An 18,554-nucleotide genomic window follows, 5' to 3' on the forward strand; every position below is an offset into this window, starting at 1 on the left:
AGTTATTAACTGACATCAACATCATGTTACGCAGTAATTTATAGTCTAGGTCAAGTGGTTTCGAGACACGGCGCCCCCTTGAGGTTTCAAAATAATCTTGTAGTACATTTGTATATTGTGCCCTTATATAAACACCCTCCTTTTAATCGCGCATCATTGTCCATCAACGTATTATTATGTGATTGGTACATGAGTTGTCTTATCTAAGTTAATTAATTTTCACTGACTTAAAAACATATGCTATATGCTGGGAAAAACATCTAATGGGAAAATTCACAGGATTAGAGTGAAATGTCATAACACTAATAAAAAGGGGCGTTACATTTAAAATAGCAAAAGGATGATGAACCATCCTCACAGTGCTGCACATAACTATGCCATGTGAACGCAATTACTCGAAATTTGATAACAACTAGGAAGAAGTAATGTTATCTTTTAAGTTAAAATTGGGACAGAGTAATTTTACTTTCACAACTTAAAAACATGTGTTCAAAATGTTTGTTGAAGACGACAGGCCGTGTGCGCTGGTCTTAGAGGCTATCATTGTACGTCTCTGAGTTCTTCTTCAAATTCTCCCGCGCGGTCTTTTTTCGCGTTTCGGTTCTTACCAATTTTCATCTCGAACCTGGAATATATCGTCAAATTATAATGATAAACGTGAACTCATCAGTAAACGCATTTTGGAAATCGACGAAAATTTGGTGGAATTACGGATTTTTAATACAATATATTTTGCAGGTGTTGGCCATTCCAATGGTTATGTGTCATAAATTCTCTGAATAATATGAATAAATTAAATTGCCGCCATAATATGTTAACATATAAACTCTTTTTTCTCAACAAATGTTTTCCCTGTGACGAAAACGTTTCGTATATTATATAACAGGAAACTTTAATGTTATTATATTAAACAAAAGTCAGTAGCCACGCACACCTTATTAATATTCATGAATAACAAGAACAATTTTTCATCTGAATCATTATCTAATTTGACAAAATTAAAGGAACATGAGCATAAAACGCACGCAAACATCTCAATGCACGGGCTTATTTTTTTGACAAAGTAGTACAGTTAAAATAAGACAGCCCTTATGTTTCGATAAACTCTAGCACAATCAATTCAGCATATATATCTTCCACTTAGAGCTTAACTCAAATTGTTCAAACAAAGAAATAAGGATAGGTACTTGTTAACGCGGTACCAGACTGTCAACTCATCCACAGTCTGCGGGACCTCAACTCCGTGTGTTTCCGGTACGAAGGCAAACAGGAAGACCACAAATATACACATCACCGCATATATCGCGCCCGGCATCCAGCGAATCTTGTACGACTGTAGTGGACGAAAGGTGTGTTTGTGGGATTCATGGGACGAAAGCTTTGTTTGAAAAAGTGAAATAAGCGACGAACGTGTGGTCTATTGACCAAAGTAGGAAATAAGTGGACGAACGATGAGATTGTGCGAGCAAAATCGGGGACATGAGTGTTTTGTTTGTCCGGGCGTTGTGCAGGCGACAAAAAGGGGGAGTGATGTATATGTGACCAAAGTAGACAATGAAAGATGTGTTTGTGCGAGCGATATAGGCGACGAGTATTTTTTGAGAGCGACTTATTGATAGAAGTGACCTTGTGCGATTACAATAGGGGACGAAATGTTACACAAAAATGAGCGAGTATAAAAAAGGGCGTGACACGATGTGTTGAGAAATTGAATTCGAAAAAGTGTTTTTTTGCGACCGAAATAGAGGACGAGAGTTGTTATTGCAAACAAAAATGTCCCAAAAGTGTTGTTTGTGCGAACGATAAAGGGAAATAACGTGTTGTTAGTAAGGTTGAAATAGGGTTTCCAAATGAAATAGGAAACGAAAGTGTTTCTTGTTCGAATGAAATAGGGGATGAAAGTGTTGTTTGTGCGAAAGAAATAGGGGACGAAAGTGTTATATGTGCGATCGTAACAGCCGAAGAAGCGTTGTTTCTGCAACCGAAATAGATGTGGAAAGTGTTGTTTGTGCGACCGAAATATGGGAAATGTTATTTGTGCGGAGTGGAATAACGTAATCCTAATCACCGCGTACCGCATTTCTGGAAAATGGTGCAATCATTGCCCCGAACTTGCCCACGCGGCGCCGAAGCCCGTGTTCCTAGAAACATATCACCATTAAATGTGAGACAATAGGCAGTTGCTATCACCTTTTATGTGTTCTACCTCACTGGATGGTGCCAGTATCGGTCAGTGATGTGGAACAAACTGTTAATATCGTATTATACGTATGTTCCTTGTAATTGTTCCTAGGAGTAAATAGTTATATATCTTTTTTTCATTGGTATGTTTTGTTTAACACACACTAGTAAATGTTTATGCCACCTTTACACATATATGTACATATTAATTGTTTAAAAGAGAAGCAATTCAGAAGTATGCATATCGACATTTGTTAAATAAAAATGTGGGAAGAAAAATGTCCCACACGGTGTACTACCTGAGGTTGGTCGGGTAAAGTTCAGGGGTAACGACCCAGAGGGTGTTGTAGGCGCCCGTGATGCCCATCTTGCCGATCAGCGTGAATGCCGTCCCCGCCACCATCATACCCTCATGCCCATCTGTATAGCGGAACAACACAGAAGTACAAAGATGACAATGCATGTACAGATATAACCATTTATTGACTGACTATCAAATGAGTATTCCCATTTAGACAATCAGGGGGAAAATCTTCCCGCCGCCAGCATACCCGCGAGCCGATATGTATGGTGGAATAAGACAAGTACACAGATGAAAGTGCTTGTACATAAATATCCATTTATTGACTGTCTATCAAATGAAAAAAATTGCGGGAAGATAGTCCCCACCGCCAGCATACCCGCGTGCCCATCTGGTTGGTGGAATAAGAAAACTTTTATGTTATAGCACATGTACCGAAAAGGCCATTGATTAATGTCCAATATATGCGCATGCCAATTCGCCTGAATGCGCTCCCATTGCCATTTGTTCAATACATTAATACAAGTCGAGCCCAGAAAAGTAATGTGACAGAGTAGGACTACTTTTTCTGACCTTAGCTGTTACGTTGCTGACTTACCGGACAATTTTTGCCGATCTTAGCTATGCTGTCGCTGATTTACCGGACTAAGTTTGTTGACAGCAATTGCAATGTTACAGAGATATACTGTTCAGGGCACTCGCATAGAACTATGACTTCTATTGTTATTTTCATATTGAATGGTATGCGGAACTGATGCATTTTTCTTTCATAACCAGGCTTTCCTGAACTTATAGTTGTTGGTCTCAACTAGCCTGTATCGGGGCCGATATTCATAAAGCATCTTAAAGCTGTACTCTCACAGATTGACTGTTTTGACAACTTTTAATTTTTGTCTTGAAATGAGCCAATGTTTGCGTAAATGTCTGGTAACCAGTGATATAAGACAGCTGAGAGAAGATCAAATCGCAGTTTTTCATATTCAAGTTCAAAAATTGATGTTGTATAGCTTAAAGAGTGACAAAAGCTTTAAGAAAAATAAGTGTTTCGGCAGTCTTCCATAAAATTGAGATCTGTTATATTGTGAGGAATCTTATATGACTCAACTGAAGGCATTGGTGCCAAAATCAGCTGATTCTGAGACAAAATTTAAAATAAAAAGTCAAAACTGTCAATCTACGAGAGTGCAGCTTTAAGTCATTTCCCAACTCAAGGTTTTTATCCACAATAAATTTGTGTTTTTTATATGCATGGTACCATATTAATTTGGTATCATTAACAGGGTTTAATATGAAGATACAGATAATGAAAAAAAAATCTAACTGTAATGTAGTTTAAGTCATTTGTCTTACATGTTCGTAATGAGCAAGCAATATCTTTTCAACTAATACCAATTAAATTTAGGTTTTTATTTAAACCTTTGCTACCGAGCTTGTTTCTGTAGATTTTCACATAAGTATTGGGGTCAACAAGCATCAAAATTTGACGAATTATTACGAATGATTCGATGAAAAGACAAGTTCATTTGTACAGCAGATACCTAAAGCTGTCTAAGTTAAGTTTGTCACTTGTCGTATGATACCTTAAGCCACCCTCCTAAGTTAAGTTTGTCCCTGGTCGTATGATACCTTAATCCACTTTCCTAAGTTAACTTTGTCACTGGTCGTATGATACATTAAGCCACTATCAAAGGTTAACTTTGCCACTGGTCGTATGAAACCTTAAGCCACTTTCCTAAGTAAACTTTGTCACTGGTCGTATGATACCTTAAGCCACCTTCCTAAGTTAATTTCGTCACTGGTCGTATGATACCCTAAGCAACTTTCCTAAGATTACTTTGTCACTGGTCGTATGGAATCTTAAGCCACCTTCCTAAGCTTACTTTTTCACTGATCGTATGATACCGTAAGCCACTTTCCTAAGTTAAGTTTGTCACTGGTGGTATAATACCTTAAGCCACATTCCTAAGTTAACTTTGTCCCTGGTCGTATGATACCGTATGCCACTTCCCTAAGTTAAGTTTGTCACTGGTGATATGATACCTTAAGCCATCTTCCTAAGTTAACTTTGTCATTGGTCGTTTGATACCTCAAGCCACTTCCCTAAGTTAAGTTTGTCACTGGTGGTATGATACCTTAAGTCACCTTCCTAAGTTAACTTTGTCACTGGTCGTTTGATACCTCAAGCCACTTTCCTAAGTTAAGTCTGTCACTGGTCGTATGATACCTTTAGCCACTTTCCTAAGTACAGTTTGTCACTGGTCCTATGGAAGTATACCTTAATAATATATAAAATACTTTGGTGTCATAGATTTCACTAATGCGGTCCCCGTTTGTTAAATAAAACTCATTAGAAAATGTCTTTGTATTATTAAGCGGGGGGGCTACAGCCCCAATAACGGTCGGAATTGAATGTTTTATCACATTTGAAATGAAAACATCACTATTGTCTTTGCTATTGTTGTTGCTTGAATTTCGGTTACTTTTGAAATGCTACTGTGGGGAGCGTTAAATCGGGAGAGTGCAATCTTTGTCCTCACCTGCGCTGTAGCGGAAGGCGGTAGCAACGATGAGAGCGATGGCAGCAACGCCATGGCAGATCACACATGTCCACTTCCGTCCGATTCTGTGGAGTGAAAAAAAAAGGGTGTTAGAGAATATGCATATACTATGCAAGGGAAAAACACGTAAAAATGTATTCATCAAATTCAATAAAACTGTGTAAAGATTTTCGAATTATACAAACACAAGTCAAAGGAGAGTCGGCAGACACCAACATGAAATCATAACTACGGATAATGGCTTCATTTGGGTAACACAGCATATTAATTTTAAACAAGTCAAGTCAAGTCAAAGTTTTATAGCAAATTCAATTAGAACATTGCCTGTACACAAAGAACATACCAGATGGCATTAATGACAACAAAATACAGTAAAATACAAATGTGAAATAAATATGAGATCATTACACGAACGTATTTAGACACATTAACTATGCAAGGTAGCATTTCATTTATCCGTAGCAAATGATAAATAGGTAGCAATATTATTCAATATATTATCATTATTACAGGACATCAAGTTGTTAAATTTGGCCATAATAGGCAAGTGAAAATAATACCTGGGAATTTTAAACATCACTATAACATGTTAATATCATACTCGTACGCACTTGACTAGTGCGAATAACTCGAAGACCCCGGCGGGGTACTCGATGAGGGCACTGAGGAAGAAGTTGATGTAGCGATCACCGTAAAGAGATCATGTAGAGACCGTAATAAACCAGGTTGTCAACAATCCTGAAGAGGCGGGACAAAGGTGTAAGTATACATGTGCTGCAACCTTACAGGATATTTAATGGTCACCGTATGGGCGGAATATATATGGGTAAAGCTATGTTCATAACATATCTTTATAGTTTATTTATTGGTCACCGTTAAAATTTTGGAGGATGCAGAAAACACCAGATTGTCAATAGTCCTGCAAATTTGCATAAGCAGTAAACACTTATCGATTAAATAAGCTGTGATGAAAATCCGAAGACACACTAAAGTTCAACAGCGGTGTGACAAATGAAATTCTATAAAAACAAAATTAACACGCTTAATCCGCAACCTACCATGTGTAATATATTTTAAAGGAGACATTTCGGACCATCGTGTTCTTTAACATATCACATATAGTGTATTTCTCCACGAACACGTCAGGTGCCGGAGTGGGAGCGGCCAGGGCATCCAGCTGCAGGTCGCCACCATCTTTGCTAAGTCGAACGCGCTCATCCCCGCCTTCGTCCAGTCCAGAATCCTACAGTATAAAAAATAAATATTCGTCCGGTTAGCGCAGTGGTTAGCCCACTAGCTTCTCACTAAGGCGACCCGGGCTCGATTCTTAGTCGGGGCGCATGCGAGTTTGTTTAGTGGTCACCAAGCTGGACAGGTGGTTGTTCTCCGGGTACTCCGGTTATCCCCCACTACACTCGCGCAACATCGTGCCAACGAGGGTGACTTAGTATAAGCCATCTTGACTTTCTTCACAATTGTTGTAAACTATACAATGTTTAAACAAAACCTAATATAACTACTTCATTTCTATGAAATACTGTTTTGTATGTGCAGATATCATACAATTATCAAAGAGATACACATTATTAAGGTCTTATATTGGAATCTATGGATGAAATGTATGTAACCTTTAAGAGTAAAAAGCTAGCATATTTCAACCTTAAAAGGTTGTAAAGCGTAACCTTTAGAACTGTATGGTAATCCTTCCGTTGGACCTGCACGCCTTCCTGATGATCTTACGCGCCTGGTCCATCTTCCCGTTGGCGATAAGCCACCGTAACGACTCGTCAAGAAACCGGCTAAAAGTGTTTATTTTTATATTTATTTATTAGACAAAGTTGCGTGTGAGTGCGTGTGTGTGTGTGTGTGTGTGTGCGTGCGTGCGTGCGTGCGCGCGCGCGTGCGTGTGCGTGTGTGTGTCTGTGTAAAAGTGCAGATGATGATGATGATGATGATGATGATGATGATGATGGGTTCTTTTCACAGTGATCATGTTGACGTTATCATCAAAAGCGTAGACTATTTAGTTGTTTTGCTAAAATATTGCGGTTGTCGTCATAAAATACTGTAAAGGCCACCAGCATATGAATAGAAGGGCCTATTTTCATTGTGCAAACACACACCACCACTGTAGAAGTGACCAGGCGCTCATAAGGGCGAACGCAATCTGGAGTTAGCGCCACGATACGTTACGTAGCGCGTACGCAATTGGAGACATTATGCAGATGCTGCTCGTCCATATGACCAGTCCAAACACTTCCGCCAGGTGACGGCTTTCCTTGGGAAACGTTTCCAATGCCAACGTCGTTCCTGACAGCGCCCCCTACGTCAAAAATATGTATTGTACATAAGTAACATAATTCATATAAATCTGAGATAAACTGTGAGAATCGACACATATACAAACAATCGCTGCGACAGAACAATCACGATACTTTTTAACCGATTACCGACTACGCGGAATAATACTTAAGCGCATTAAAATTTTCGACTAATTCCAAATCAATGTGCTCGTCAACGAAATGTCCGGAAGCAGTCTGTCACCTCCGCTAAGGCTTAGCTCGGAAGAAAGCTTCGAAAGTGGTGTACCTGAGTGACGGCGCCGGTGAGAGTGCATAGGAAGACGAAGGTCGTGTAGTTGGGGCTAAACGACGTTGCCAGAACGAATGCAAACATACATATATGACTAAATACTAACACCGGCTTTCTGCCGAAACGGTCTGAAAATAGAATTATATTGTGGCATTATTTGTATTTTAAATGACCCATTAAATGAAGTGGAACATAAATATATCACTTGTAGCAAATATTGGTCCACCACCGATCAGCCCTTGAAACATGCAGGCCGCATTGCAGTATTGCGAATTATTTTGTATATGTATTTAAGCTTTTTGCATGAAAGCAATTTGAATTTGACAACATGCCAATGTGAACCTACCAGACATTGTGGGGAAGAAGCAGTTCCCAATCATCATTCCGACCAAGAGCAGCAGTTGGGTCATCTCCGCAAGATCTTCCTTCTCGCAAACGAAATCCCACTGTTTACAAGAAAAGTCTTTACAACGGTTAACAAAGAAAGTCCTACTGTAGACCAAAAATGTCCCAATCAAGTAAAAATACAAGTGTAGACACACGTATAACTCTCATTGTGAACACAAAAGTCCCATTATAAACTACGAAAGTTGCAAACAAATAACGTCTCATTGCAAACATAGCAAATCCAACTGCAAACATAGAAAGGCCCAAAGCAAACATAGAAAGTCCAATTGCAAACATACAGAGCTGCAATGCAAACATAAAATGTCCCTTTGCACACAAACAAAGGCCCATCGCAAACATAGAAAGCCCCATTGCAAACATGGAGGGCCCCATTGCAAACATAGCAATCCCATTGCAAACATAGCAAGCCCCATTGCAAACTGTAAGGCCAACTGTAACAAATGAAGCCCCGTTGCAAACATAGATAGTCCCACTGCAGACACAGGAGGCCCCATTGCAAGCATAAAAAGGCCCATTGCACACATAGAAAGCCACATTGCACACATAGACAGTCCCATTGCAAACAAGGAAAATTCCATTACAAAAATAGAAACTCCCATTGCAGACATAGGAAGTCCAATTGCAAACATAGGAAGTCCAATTGCAAACATAGAAAGCCCAATCGCAAACATAAAGAATGCCGCAATGGAAACATAAAAAGTTCCATTGCACACAAAGAAAGCCCCATTCCTCACATAGAAAGCCCCATTGCAAACATTGTAAAATCCTTTCCAAAAATAGAAAATCCCATTGCAGACATAGGAAGTCCAATTGCAAAACATAGGAAGTCCAATTGCAAACATAGTAATCCCCACTGCAGAAATAGAGAGGCCAATTGTAAACATTAAAAGTCCCATTGCAAACATAGAAAGGCCCATTGCAGACATAGAAAGACCTATTGCAAACATAGAAAATCCCATTGCAAATATAGAAAGCCCCATTGCAGACATATGAAGTTCAAATGCAAACACAGGAAATTCCTATTGCAAATATCGGACGTCCCATCGCATACATAGAAAGACGTTCTGCAAACACTGAAAGGCCATTTGCAAACATAGAAAACCTTAGAAAAAAATGCACTTTAAACCGAGAAAACGTTTTTCTCATGGTTTACAAAGTAAGTCCCACTGAAAACAGAAATGTCATTATGGAGTAATGTAGAAATTACTATTGTTCCATACAAAACTTTCACTGTAATAATAAAAGTCCCATTAAATACTGAGAAAGTTCCATTGCAAATATGGAAAATTCCACTGTTAGCAGAGAAAGTCCCATTGCACGCACAGAAAGTCCGATAGCAAACATAGAACGCCCGATTGCAAAAAAAGAAAGGCTCATTGCACACATGGAAACCCAATTGTAAATATAGAAAACCCTATTGCAAAAAATATAGCCCCCATTGTACACAAACAAAGGCCAATTCCAAACATAAGAAGTCCCATTGCAGACATTGATAAACCCATTGTAAACATAGAAAAGGCCACATTGCAAACCTAGAAATACCCATTGCAAGCATAAAAATCCCCTTAGCGAACAAAGAAAGCCCCATTGCAAACAATGAAAGGCCATTTGCAAAGATAGAAAAGCCCATTGCAAACATAGGAAGCCTCAGAAAAATGCACTCTAAACCGAGAAAATGTTTTACTCAAGGTAAACAAAGGAAGTCCCACTGAAGACAAGATTCACACATAGAACGTCCCATTGCAAACATAGACAGGCCCATTGCACACACAGAAACTCCATTGTAAACATAGAAAACCCAATTGCAAATTTAGTTAGCCCCCTTGTACACAAAGAAAGGCCCATTGCACACATAAGAAGTCACATTGCAGTCATGGATAAATCCATTGCATTCATAGAAAGGCCAATTCCAAACATAGAAAGCCCCATTGCAAACATACAAAGGCTCATTGCAGAGAAAGAAAGGACCATTGCAAACATAGAGGGCCCCATTGCAAACATAGAAATGCCCATTGCAAACAAAGAAAACCCCATTGCAAAGATATTAAGCCCAATTGCACACATAGAAAGGCCCATTGTAGACAAAGGAAGTACAATTGCAAACATAGACAGCCCAAATGCAAACACAGAAATCCACATTGCACACATATAACGCCCCATTGTACATATAGAAAGGACCATTGCAAACATAGAAAGCCCCATTGCAAACATAGAAAGGCCCATTGCAAATATAGAAAGGCCCATTGCAAACATAGAAAGGCCCATTGCAACAAAGAAAGTACCATTGCAAACATAGAAAGCCCCATTGCAAACATAGAAAGCCCCATTGCAAACATAGAAAGGCCCATTGCAAACATAGAAAGGCCCATTGCAACAAAGAAAGGCCCATTACACACATAGAAACCCCATTGTAAACATCGAAAACCATGTTGCAAACTAAGAAGGCCTCCTTGTACACAAAGAAAGGCCCATTGCACACATAAGAAGTCCCATTGAGACATAGAAAGGCCCATTGTAGACACAGTGTACCATTGCAAACATAGAAAGGCCCATTGCAAACATAAAAAGCCCCATTGCAAATATAGACAGTCCAATACATAACATAGAAAGGCCCATTGCAGACATAGAAAACCACATTGCACACATATAAATCCGAATTACACACATTGAAAATCCCATTTCAAACATATAAAGCCCAATTTTACATATGTAAAGGCCCACTGCAGACAAAGGAAGTACCATTGCAAACATAGAAAGGCCCATTGCAAACAAAAAGCCCCATTGCAAATATAGACAGTCCAATACATAACATAGAAAGGCCCATTGCAGACATAGAAAACCACATTGCACACATATAAATCCGAATTACACACATAGAAAATCCCATTTCAAACATATAAAGCCTATTTGCACACATAGAAAGGCCCATTACAAACATAGAAAGTCACATTGCGAACATAGAAAGTCACATTGCAAACATAAAAAATGCCCATTGCAAACATAAAAAGGCCCATTGCAAAGATATAAAGCCCAATTGCAAACATATAAAGCCCCAATGCACAAATACAAGGGCCCATTTCAAACATAATAATCCCCACTGCACACATAAAAAGGCCCATTTTTACCATATTAAGCCCCTTTGCACATATAAAAGGCCTGTTTTTAGCATAGAAAGCCCAAATGCAATCATAGAAAGGCCCATTGCAGACAAAGGAAGTAACATTGCAAATATAGAAAGGCCCATTGCTGACATAGAAAAACACATTTCAAACATATAAAGCCCAATTGCACAGAAAGAAAGGCCAATTTCAAACATAGAAAGTCCCAATGCAAAAAGAAAGTACCATTGCAAATATAGAAAGGCCCGTTGCAGACATAGAAAAACACATTTCAAACATAGAAAGCTCCACTGCACACACAGTAAGGCCCATTTCAAACATAGAAAGTCCCAATGCAATCATAGAAAGTCCCATTGGACACATAGAAAGCCCCACAGCGCACATAGAAAGGCCCTTTTCAAACATAGAAAGTCCTAATGCAATCATAGAAAGACCCATTGGAAACATAGAAAGTCCCACTGTAAATAGAGGAGGTTCCTCTGTAAACAGTGAAAATCCCTCATTAAGCAGACGTTATTCCACTTAAAAAACAGTGAATGTTCAACGAAAAAAGTCTAACTGTAAAAAAGAGAATGTCCCTATAAGCAGAAAACATCCTACCGTAAAGAAAAATCGTCCTAGCTAGCATGATTAACAGACAATATCCCCAAAAAGAGATTAAGACGAGGACCGGGAAACATGTTTATAAATTCGTAATCGGCGAGAAAGGCTTAACTTGAATATTGGAATTTACGGAAACAGTCCTTAAATGAAGGATATCAAGGCACTGTTGAGTGTGACAACACAGTTAATAACAACGTAGACACATGGTTACTGCACATAAGAATCACTAAAAATAAAAGCAATCTAATCATGCAATACCAACTACTTTTTAACTGCGAAATACTTAAGTTAAAGGTATCTTTTTACCTCAGAGACAAAGGATTGGTCCGTTGGTATGTCATACGCCCAACCGTGCTGGCATTCTGTCGTGGTTTTGAGCATCCTATTACTCGTGTTTTCGTACCTGATGCAAGAAACATTTACTAAATGGTCAGTTCGCAGATAGTAAATACTATTTTCTTGAAGCGATTTTGTTTTTTGCTCTAGTAATGCCTGCCCTTGTTTAGTATGAAATTCAGCAGCATTGGTATCGTAACTGTTTTTGCTGTGTAGAAATGTTCTTGAAATAATCATCACGACCACCACCAACACCACCACGACCATCACCATCACCACCACCACCAGTACCACTACCACCGTCACCATCATCATCATCATCATCATCATCATCATCATCATCATCATCATCATCATCATCATCATCTTAACCATCATCATCATCATCATCATCATCATCATCATCATCATCATCATCATCATCATCATCATCATCATCATCATCATCATCATCATCACACCACCACAACCACCAACCACCACCAACATAATCTACACCAATATCAACACTATCATCCACCATCACCACCACAATCACCACCATCACCATCATCATCATCATCATATTCCTACCTCTCTACCTTGCATTCCCCGTATTCGAACCTGGCTCCCGTCTCGTTCATGCCCGCCTTGCAGTGAAAATTGGGTCTGTAGCCTGATGTGATTATTTAAAGTTGCACTATTTATTTTAGAACAGTTATGTTTCAATATAGTGAGCATATATTATTTGGTTATTACTACTGGATGTATGTTTACAACGGAAATCTAAAAAATAGCCTACAGCTTTTTCAATCGATTACCCGGACCTCAGCTGCTTTAAATCAACTCATTACTGACAGCATACAATGTATGTGCCCTAAACTACTGGTTAAAGACTACTTAATTCATTATTTTCTATAGAAATTTGACCAATTGACACGCGAAATAATACTCTTTTCTACTGTTTCAAGACACCTAACACCATTTAGAATACAACCTACATTTTCAGCCAATGACATTGCAGATAGCCAATCATTATGTACTCCGCTTAATCATTAAGAATTTCAGCTTTCGCGTGTGTTTTGACAATGTGTGAGCCACTTAGGTTGTATTTTTAGTCAGTTAGATGACCTGAAGTAATATCTCAATGATTAAGAAGGATTCGTTCGCTGCGCTCACTCCGACCATTCTTAATAATTAAGAATTTACTTCATTCATCTAACTATTACATATGTGCCTATACTGTGAGATTTCGCATTCATAATATAAAGTGTTTTGACTTGAGAACATGAAGCACGGGAATCATTTAGCTACCGTGTGCAAAAATGTACGTCTCTGATTTTATAACAATATTATATACATATAAAGACAATGGCGGGAGTATGAAAGGCCAAGGAGACAATGACGAGACCATATATGAGGTACTGTTTGATCTGGTAGCGGCTCCACGGTCCCAGGTTCGTCCATATCCGGTCCACCTCTACCTGCTTCCCGTCGCCACTCATGCCGGCCTGTCGGATGGATCATATTATGTGGCTTAATGACCCCAGTAAGACCGCATATACAGCTTCTGCTGCTAAGATTTTATGTGTTTAAAATCGACCAAATACTACAAGGCCAATTTTCCAAGTCGTCAGGTTGCGAGAAAAATATCAAAAGAAATCCAATTTTACATATCTAAATCCACGTTTTACGGTAATATCACAAGGTTATACATACGGCGGGATTATTTTTGATATTGACGATATGAGGAAAATTAGATATATAGGAAAATTGATTGCTTCAGTGTAAGTTTGCAAGACATTTCGCCAAGTGAGTACCAACAGCTATATTTTACGGGTGGATTAGCCTCGAGTGAAATATTTCCTTTTGGTGTTCGAGAGGTAAAACATATATTGCAATATTGCACCAAAACAAACATTTTTGACTATATTTTAAAAGGTTTTATTGTACTTTTTCAGACATGAGCGCCAAATTGTGTCCCAGCCCTGTGCGCATTGACGTTTAATTTGATAGTAAGAGCGGGATCAGATTTCCAAGCAGTGAAATTATCAATTTGATGTTTTAGTGTTTGAAACAATAGAAAATCATTTTATTTTACTGACAAAATTCTAAACATCACCGAAAAACATAATAATTATGACTTATTGTTGCATTATCAACTTACTTATTATTATAATATCCCGGAGAAGTTCAATGCTTTTATATTCCAACGTAACGTTTACGTTCACTGCAAAGCTTTTCCTATCTACTCAGTCAGCAATATTGCCTAGCTATACCGAAAAAAAGTAATGATATATCACTAAATAATTTTACATATCAAACAAAATAATGTAAAAGAGATAGTTTAATGTCATTCACTCCTTTATCCGTATCGAAAGAAGATACCGGTCTCGACCTTAGATAATTGTGGTCACTCAGGATCCATGAAATCGTATCAAGCGGGACATGTAAAACAAAAACAGATGATAGCCAACTTTTACAAATGTAAACAAAGAAAACGCAAGCATTCTCGATCTAAATTCTCCAGCATGAAATTCAACATTATTTTACGATTAAAACACATACCTGGCAAATGAAATTATTTACCCGATCTTCGTTCGTTTGTAGGGCAAAGATTGGCGCCAATTTTTAATAAATCGACAATTTATTGTAAATATTGTGTTGATGCTTTGATTATTGTGCATAACTATACTTTTAGTGCTGATCAATATAAACGAACGAATTCATACGAAATTTTATTGAAATTTATTAATTATTCAAATTTTGAATTTCATATCAATCTGTTTGATAAAGCTCTTCCATCTTTTGATTTTGATCGATAAACAGTTCTTTTTATGTATAGCTCATCGGTACATATTCGTAACCGCACATTAACCAACATGGCATCGAAGATTTGAATTACCATAGAGATTAAAGAACGTATACAATCACTCTGCTTTGCATTGAATTTTTTTTTCTTGATTGAACGGTACATAATATTATGCAGTATGGTTTGATAGCTTTAGCACATACTTAAGACATGTTAGATTTGCTATTTTGATATATCGTTTATGTCCTTATTAAACAAAAATGTTACAATTATAATAAACCTCTCCATTTTCGCTGATTCTTTGATCAAAGACTAGCTTAATTGCATTGTTGTCTATATTTTAAAACAGATATACATTTTGCACAAAATCATGTTTGAAATATAAAAATTAGTTTATTGTTATTGTTCTCATTTCACGAATATTGTTTTATATAACTACAGAGCACAATATGCGATGTGCAACATTTCGCCAAAGGTGGCCACCAAAAGTGAACGCGTACTAATAGACAGTGCCTGCTTTCAATGATAAGATATCAATAATCAATAACTTTGCATTCATATGATGGTATTAAATATGGTTATATTCAATGCGAGGTCGAAATTTTCAAGGTGTATTTTAATGAGTATTTAATAATTTGTATAATACACATATATAATCATAATAAATTTATAGATTATTGTCGTATTATCTCAAATCGAGTCACATCGTATGAAAATGTGCTCGATGCGTATCATTCCGTTCCCAAACGTTTTTCATGCTTAATTATTTATACAGTATACGGAAAAAGAATCAAGCACAATTTACTACAGAGACCATGAATGCACGTAAATACGATGTACACGTACATGCATATATTCTATGTCAAGTTACGAATTTTCATTAGTTTTAAAAAAAGAATCTTGTAAAAGTTACGTCTACTTTGACCAGTTCAACAATGTTTAGACATTGCTGGTGAATAATGACTCTTCTGCAGTAGTGGTCTAGATTACTTTCAATTACTGTCAAGTTTATAGCCGCTTCGTTTCACCAAGACTTTGTGAATCACCCGAGAAATGACAGTGCGAGTAGCAATGGTCACGACAACGGCCTCTATTATTCTACGACGTGAGTACGAATGTTAACGATTACTTACGACCTATATCGTGACAGATAAAATAGTCGTACTTATATTGCTGCTATTCGCATTCCCTTGTGGGATAATTGTCGGTAATTCGGGCCATGTTCTGCCTATTCCTTCCGATTAACACCTCAACAAAAAAGTCGTGTCACACAAAATCAAAAATGAAAAGAAGCAGATCGCAGTCATAATGTCCCACGTCAATTAATTGGTCACTCTTCTGGTTATTTTTTATCAACATAATTTCCTTTTTATGCCAAATTAATCATTTTTATTTCATTTTAACCATTTCCTTCCTGATAATTTTTAATGTAGATTTAGGCTATTTCCGAAAAATAATTAAAACAGTTATGTGGAAATTGTGATATGAACAATCTTTTACTAATTATTGCTATCATATTTAATATCAAATTCTTTGAAAATGCCAATTTTTCAAACCGAATTCAGATTCAAAGCAGGAAAGTTGTAATTTGCATAAGAAACCAACTAACATATACCGGCCGTCTTTGATGCAATTTTCGTTTTAAGGTTATGTTTTGTAACAAATGTTCTATTCTTATTTTTGATCAAATAATAATCCAATGCACACTTTTGAAAATGCCTCATTTTGATGTGCGTGAAGTTAGCACCGTAGCACCGTATCCCCATATCACCGCGGTGATGCGGTGCTAGCACCGTATCACCATCAAAATCTATACAATAAGAGGACATGCAATATTCTCGAAGAAACATGTAAGGCTCGTTCTCGCAGAAACGAGCAAGGGGACCATAGGGACCTATGTCACTGTGTAGCCGAGACCTGGCCCTAGGTGATGGCACATGTGAATACCCTAGGATTTTAGGCAGGCTATGCGGGATAGGGACATGAACTCGATCCCCCATGCCAATTTGGCCCATATTCAGACACTGTTATGGTGCGGATGCCTTAAAAACGAGCAAGGGGACCAATGGCACTGTATCCAAGGGTTACCTGGCGGTGTGATACATTCGGGGAAACTGTTAATACTTCGAGGATTTTAGTCTGGCCCCGTCCTTAGCCCAACATTGTGCGTATATGGGCAATATAAGCCCTACTGACCCCTACCATACATGTAAGGCTCGTTCTCGCAGAAACGAGCAAGGGGACCATAGGGACCTATGTCACTGTGTAGCCGAGACCTGGCCCTAGGTGATGGCACATGTGAATACCCTAGGATTTTAGGCAGGCTATGCGGGATAGGGACAAACTGACCCAAAAATTTTACCTAGGAGACATAACGATAAGTGTAGGGATGAACTAGGCCACGAGGCCTACTTTATGATCAATTTATTTCGCTGGAGCTGTTGTACTGAATAGCCGAAAATAGAGCTCGAAAATTGAACTTTGCTGCTGCAAAAGCCATTTTTGGGACGGACTGACCCGATTATTCGTCTAAGAGGTCCTTAACAGAAAGTGTAATGATAACTAGGTTCAGGGCCTATAATGTGAACTATAGATAATAATAATAATACTCTTTCATGGCTCATGTCCTAGGCATTGATACGTTTGCTTAAAATTATCATGGCTTTTGCCACTATGCTAGAGTGGTCGGCATTTGGAATCTCTTCAACCTCAAATATACCATTGTATTCGGAAAAGTCTGGTTTGAGCACATTAACATGTGAGCATTGCCTTATGCCTCAATATGCTGTGATGGCTCATGTTCGAGGCATTCACGAGTTTATGTTCAATTAACATGAATATTGCCAGAGTGGTAGGAATTTGGAATCACTTCAACCTCACATAGGCCATTGATCTGGGGAAACTCTGGTCTGAGCATAATGAACGAACACATGAATATACATCGCTAAGGTGAGCACACAACATGAAAATCCCGTGTCAATAGAAAAAAAACGTTATTTTGGTAAATGAAATGTACATTATTGAGAACACTGCGTTGGAGATTGATTAACACCGGGTTGCAGACATCAGGTTTAAAGCTGCCCTCTCACAGATTTACCGTTTTTCCAATTTTTTTTTTTTTTTTGGCTTGGAATTGGAAAATATTGCGTAAATATCTGCTTACCAGTGATTAAAGACTGCTAACAAAAAATCAGATCGCAGATCTTCATATTTCCATTCCAAATTTAATGTTTTATGGCTTAAACCGTTACTAACGGTTTAAGAAAAATGCATAAAACATAAATTTTGGGACGGAAATATGTAAAGCTGCGATCTGATCTTTAGTCAGCAGTCTTTTACCATTGGTTTTCAGATATTTACGCAAAAATATTCTCGTTCCAAGACAAAAAAAAGGTGTCAAAACGTTCAATCTGTGAGAGTACAGCTTTAAAGCTTAGCTTTAGATTTGAAATGTAGGGTGTTTCTAGCACAGTTTCGAATTAAAATTGGCCCTATATAAGAAACAGTCGTAACATAGTACCTGTTTAACAAAATCAATAGCTTTATATTTTTTAGAGACAGATATTGCCGAAATTTACCTTCAATGCCTTATAGATAGAAATTTGGGATCCCCGATTCGCATCTTACGATGAACAATCGAATGATGACTAAACGATTGACTGCTA

General features: G+C 38.0%; 1 protein-coding gene across 1 annotated transcript; it reads right to left on the reverse strand.

The window, feature by feature from the left end:
* Positions 1 to 540: 540 nt before the first annotated feature.
* LOC128245944 (solute carrier family 22 member 6-A-like) lies at positions 541 to 13,582 on the reverse strand. Its single transcript, XM_052964163.1, has 11 exons — positions 13,438 to 13,582; positions 12,680 to 12,753; positions 7,979 to 8,078; positions 7,630 to 7,760; positions 6,099 to 6,283; positions 5,652 to 5,702; positions 5,020 to 5,105; positions 2,481 to 2,601; positions 2,117 to 2,141; positions 1,188 to 1,333; positions 541 to 625 (listed from the first exon to the last, which is right to left on the reverse strand). The coding sequence occupies exons 1-11, from the start codon at positions 13,580 to 13,582 to the stop codon at positions 541 to 543; spliced, it is 1,149 nt and encodes a 382-aa protein (XP_052820123.1).
* Positions 13,583 to 18,554: the final 4,972 nt, after the last annotated feature.

Source organism: Mya arenaria, chromosome 9, assembly GCF_026914265.1.
Source record: "Mya arenaria isolate MELC-2E11 chromosome 9, ASM2691426v1".
NCBI lineage: Eukaryota > Metazoa > Mollusca > Bivalvia > Myida > Myidae > Mya > Mya arenaria.

Coding starts and splice junctions, on each gene's coding strand:
- LOC128245944 (XM_052964163.1), bottom strand. CDS start 13,582: ATGAGTGGCGACGGGAAGCAGGTAGAGGTGGACCGGATATGGACGAAC. Junction 7,761..7,978: donor CTTCTTCCCCACAATGTCTG/GTAGGTTCACAT, acceptor TTCTATTTTCAG/ACCGTTTCGGCAGAAAGCCG. Junction 1,334..2,116: donor CGGGCTTCGGCGCCGCGTGG/GCAAGTTCGGGG, acceptor CGTCCACTACAG/TCGTACAAGATTCGCTGGAT.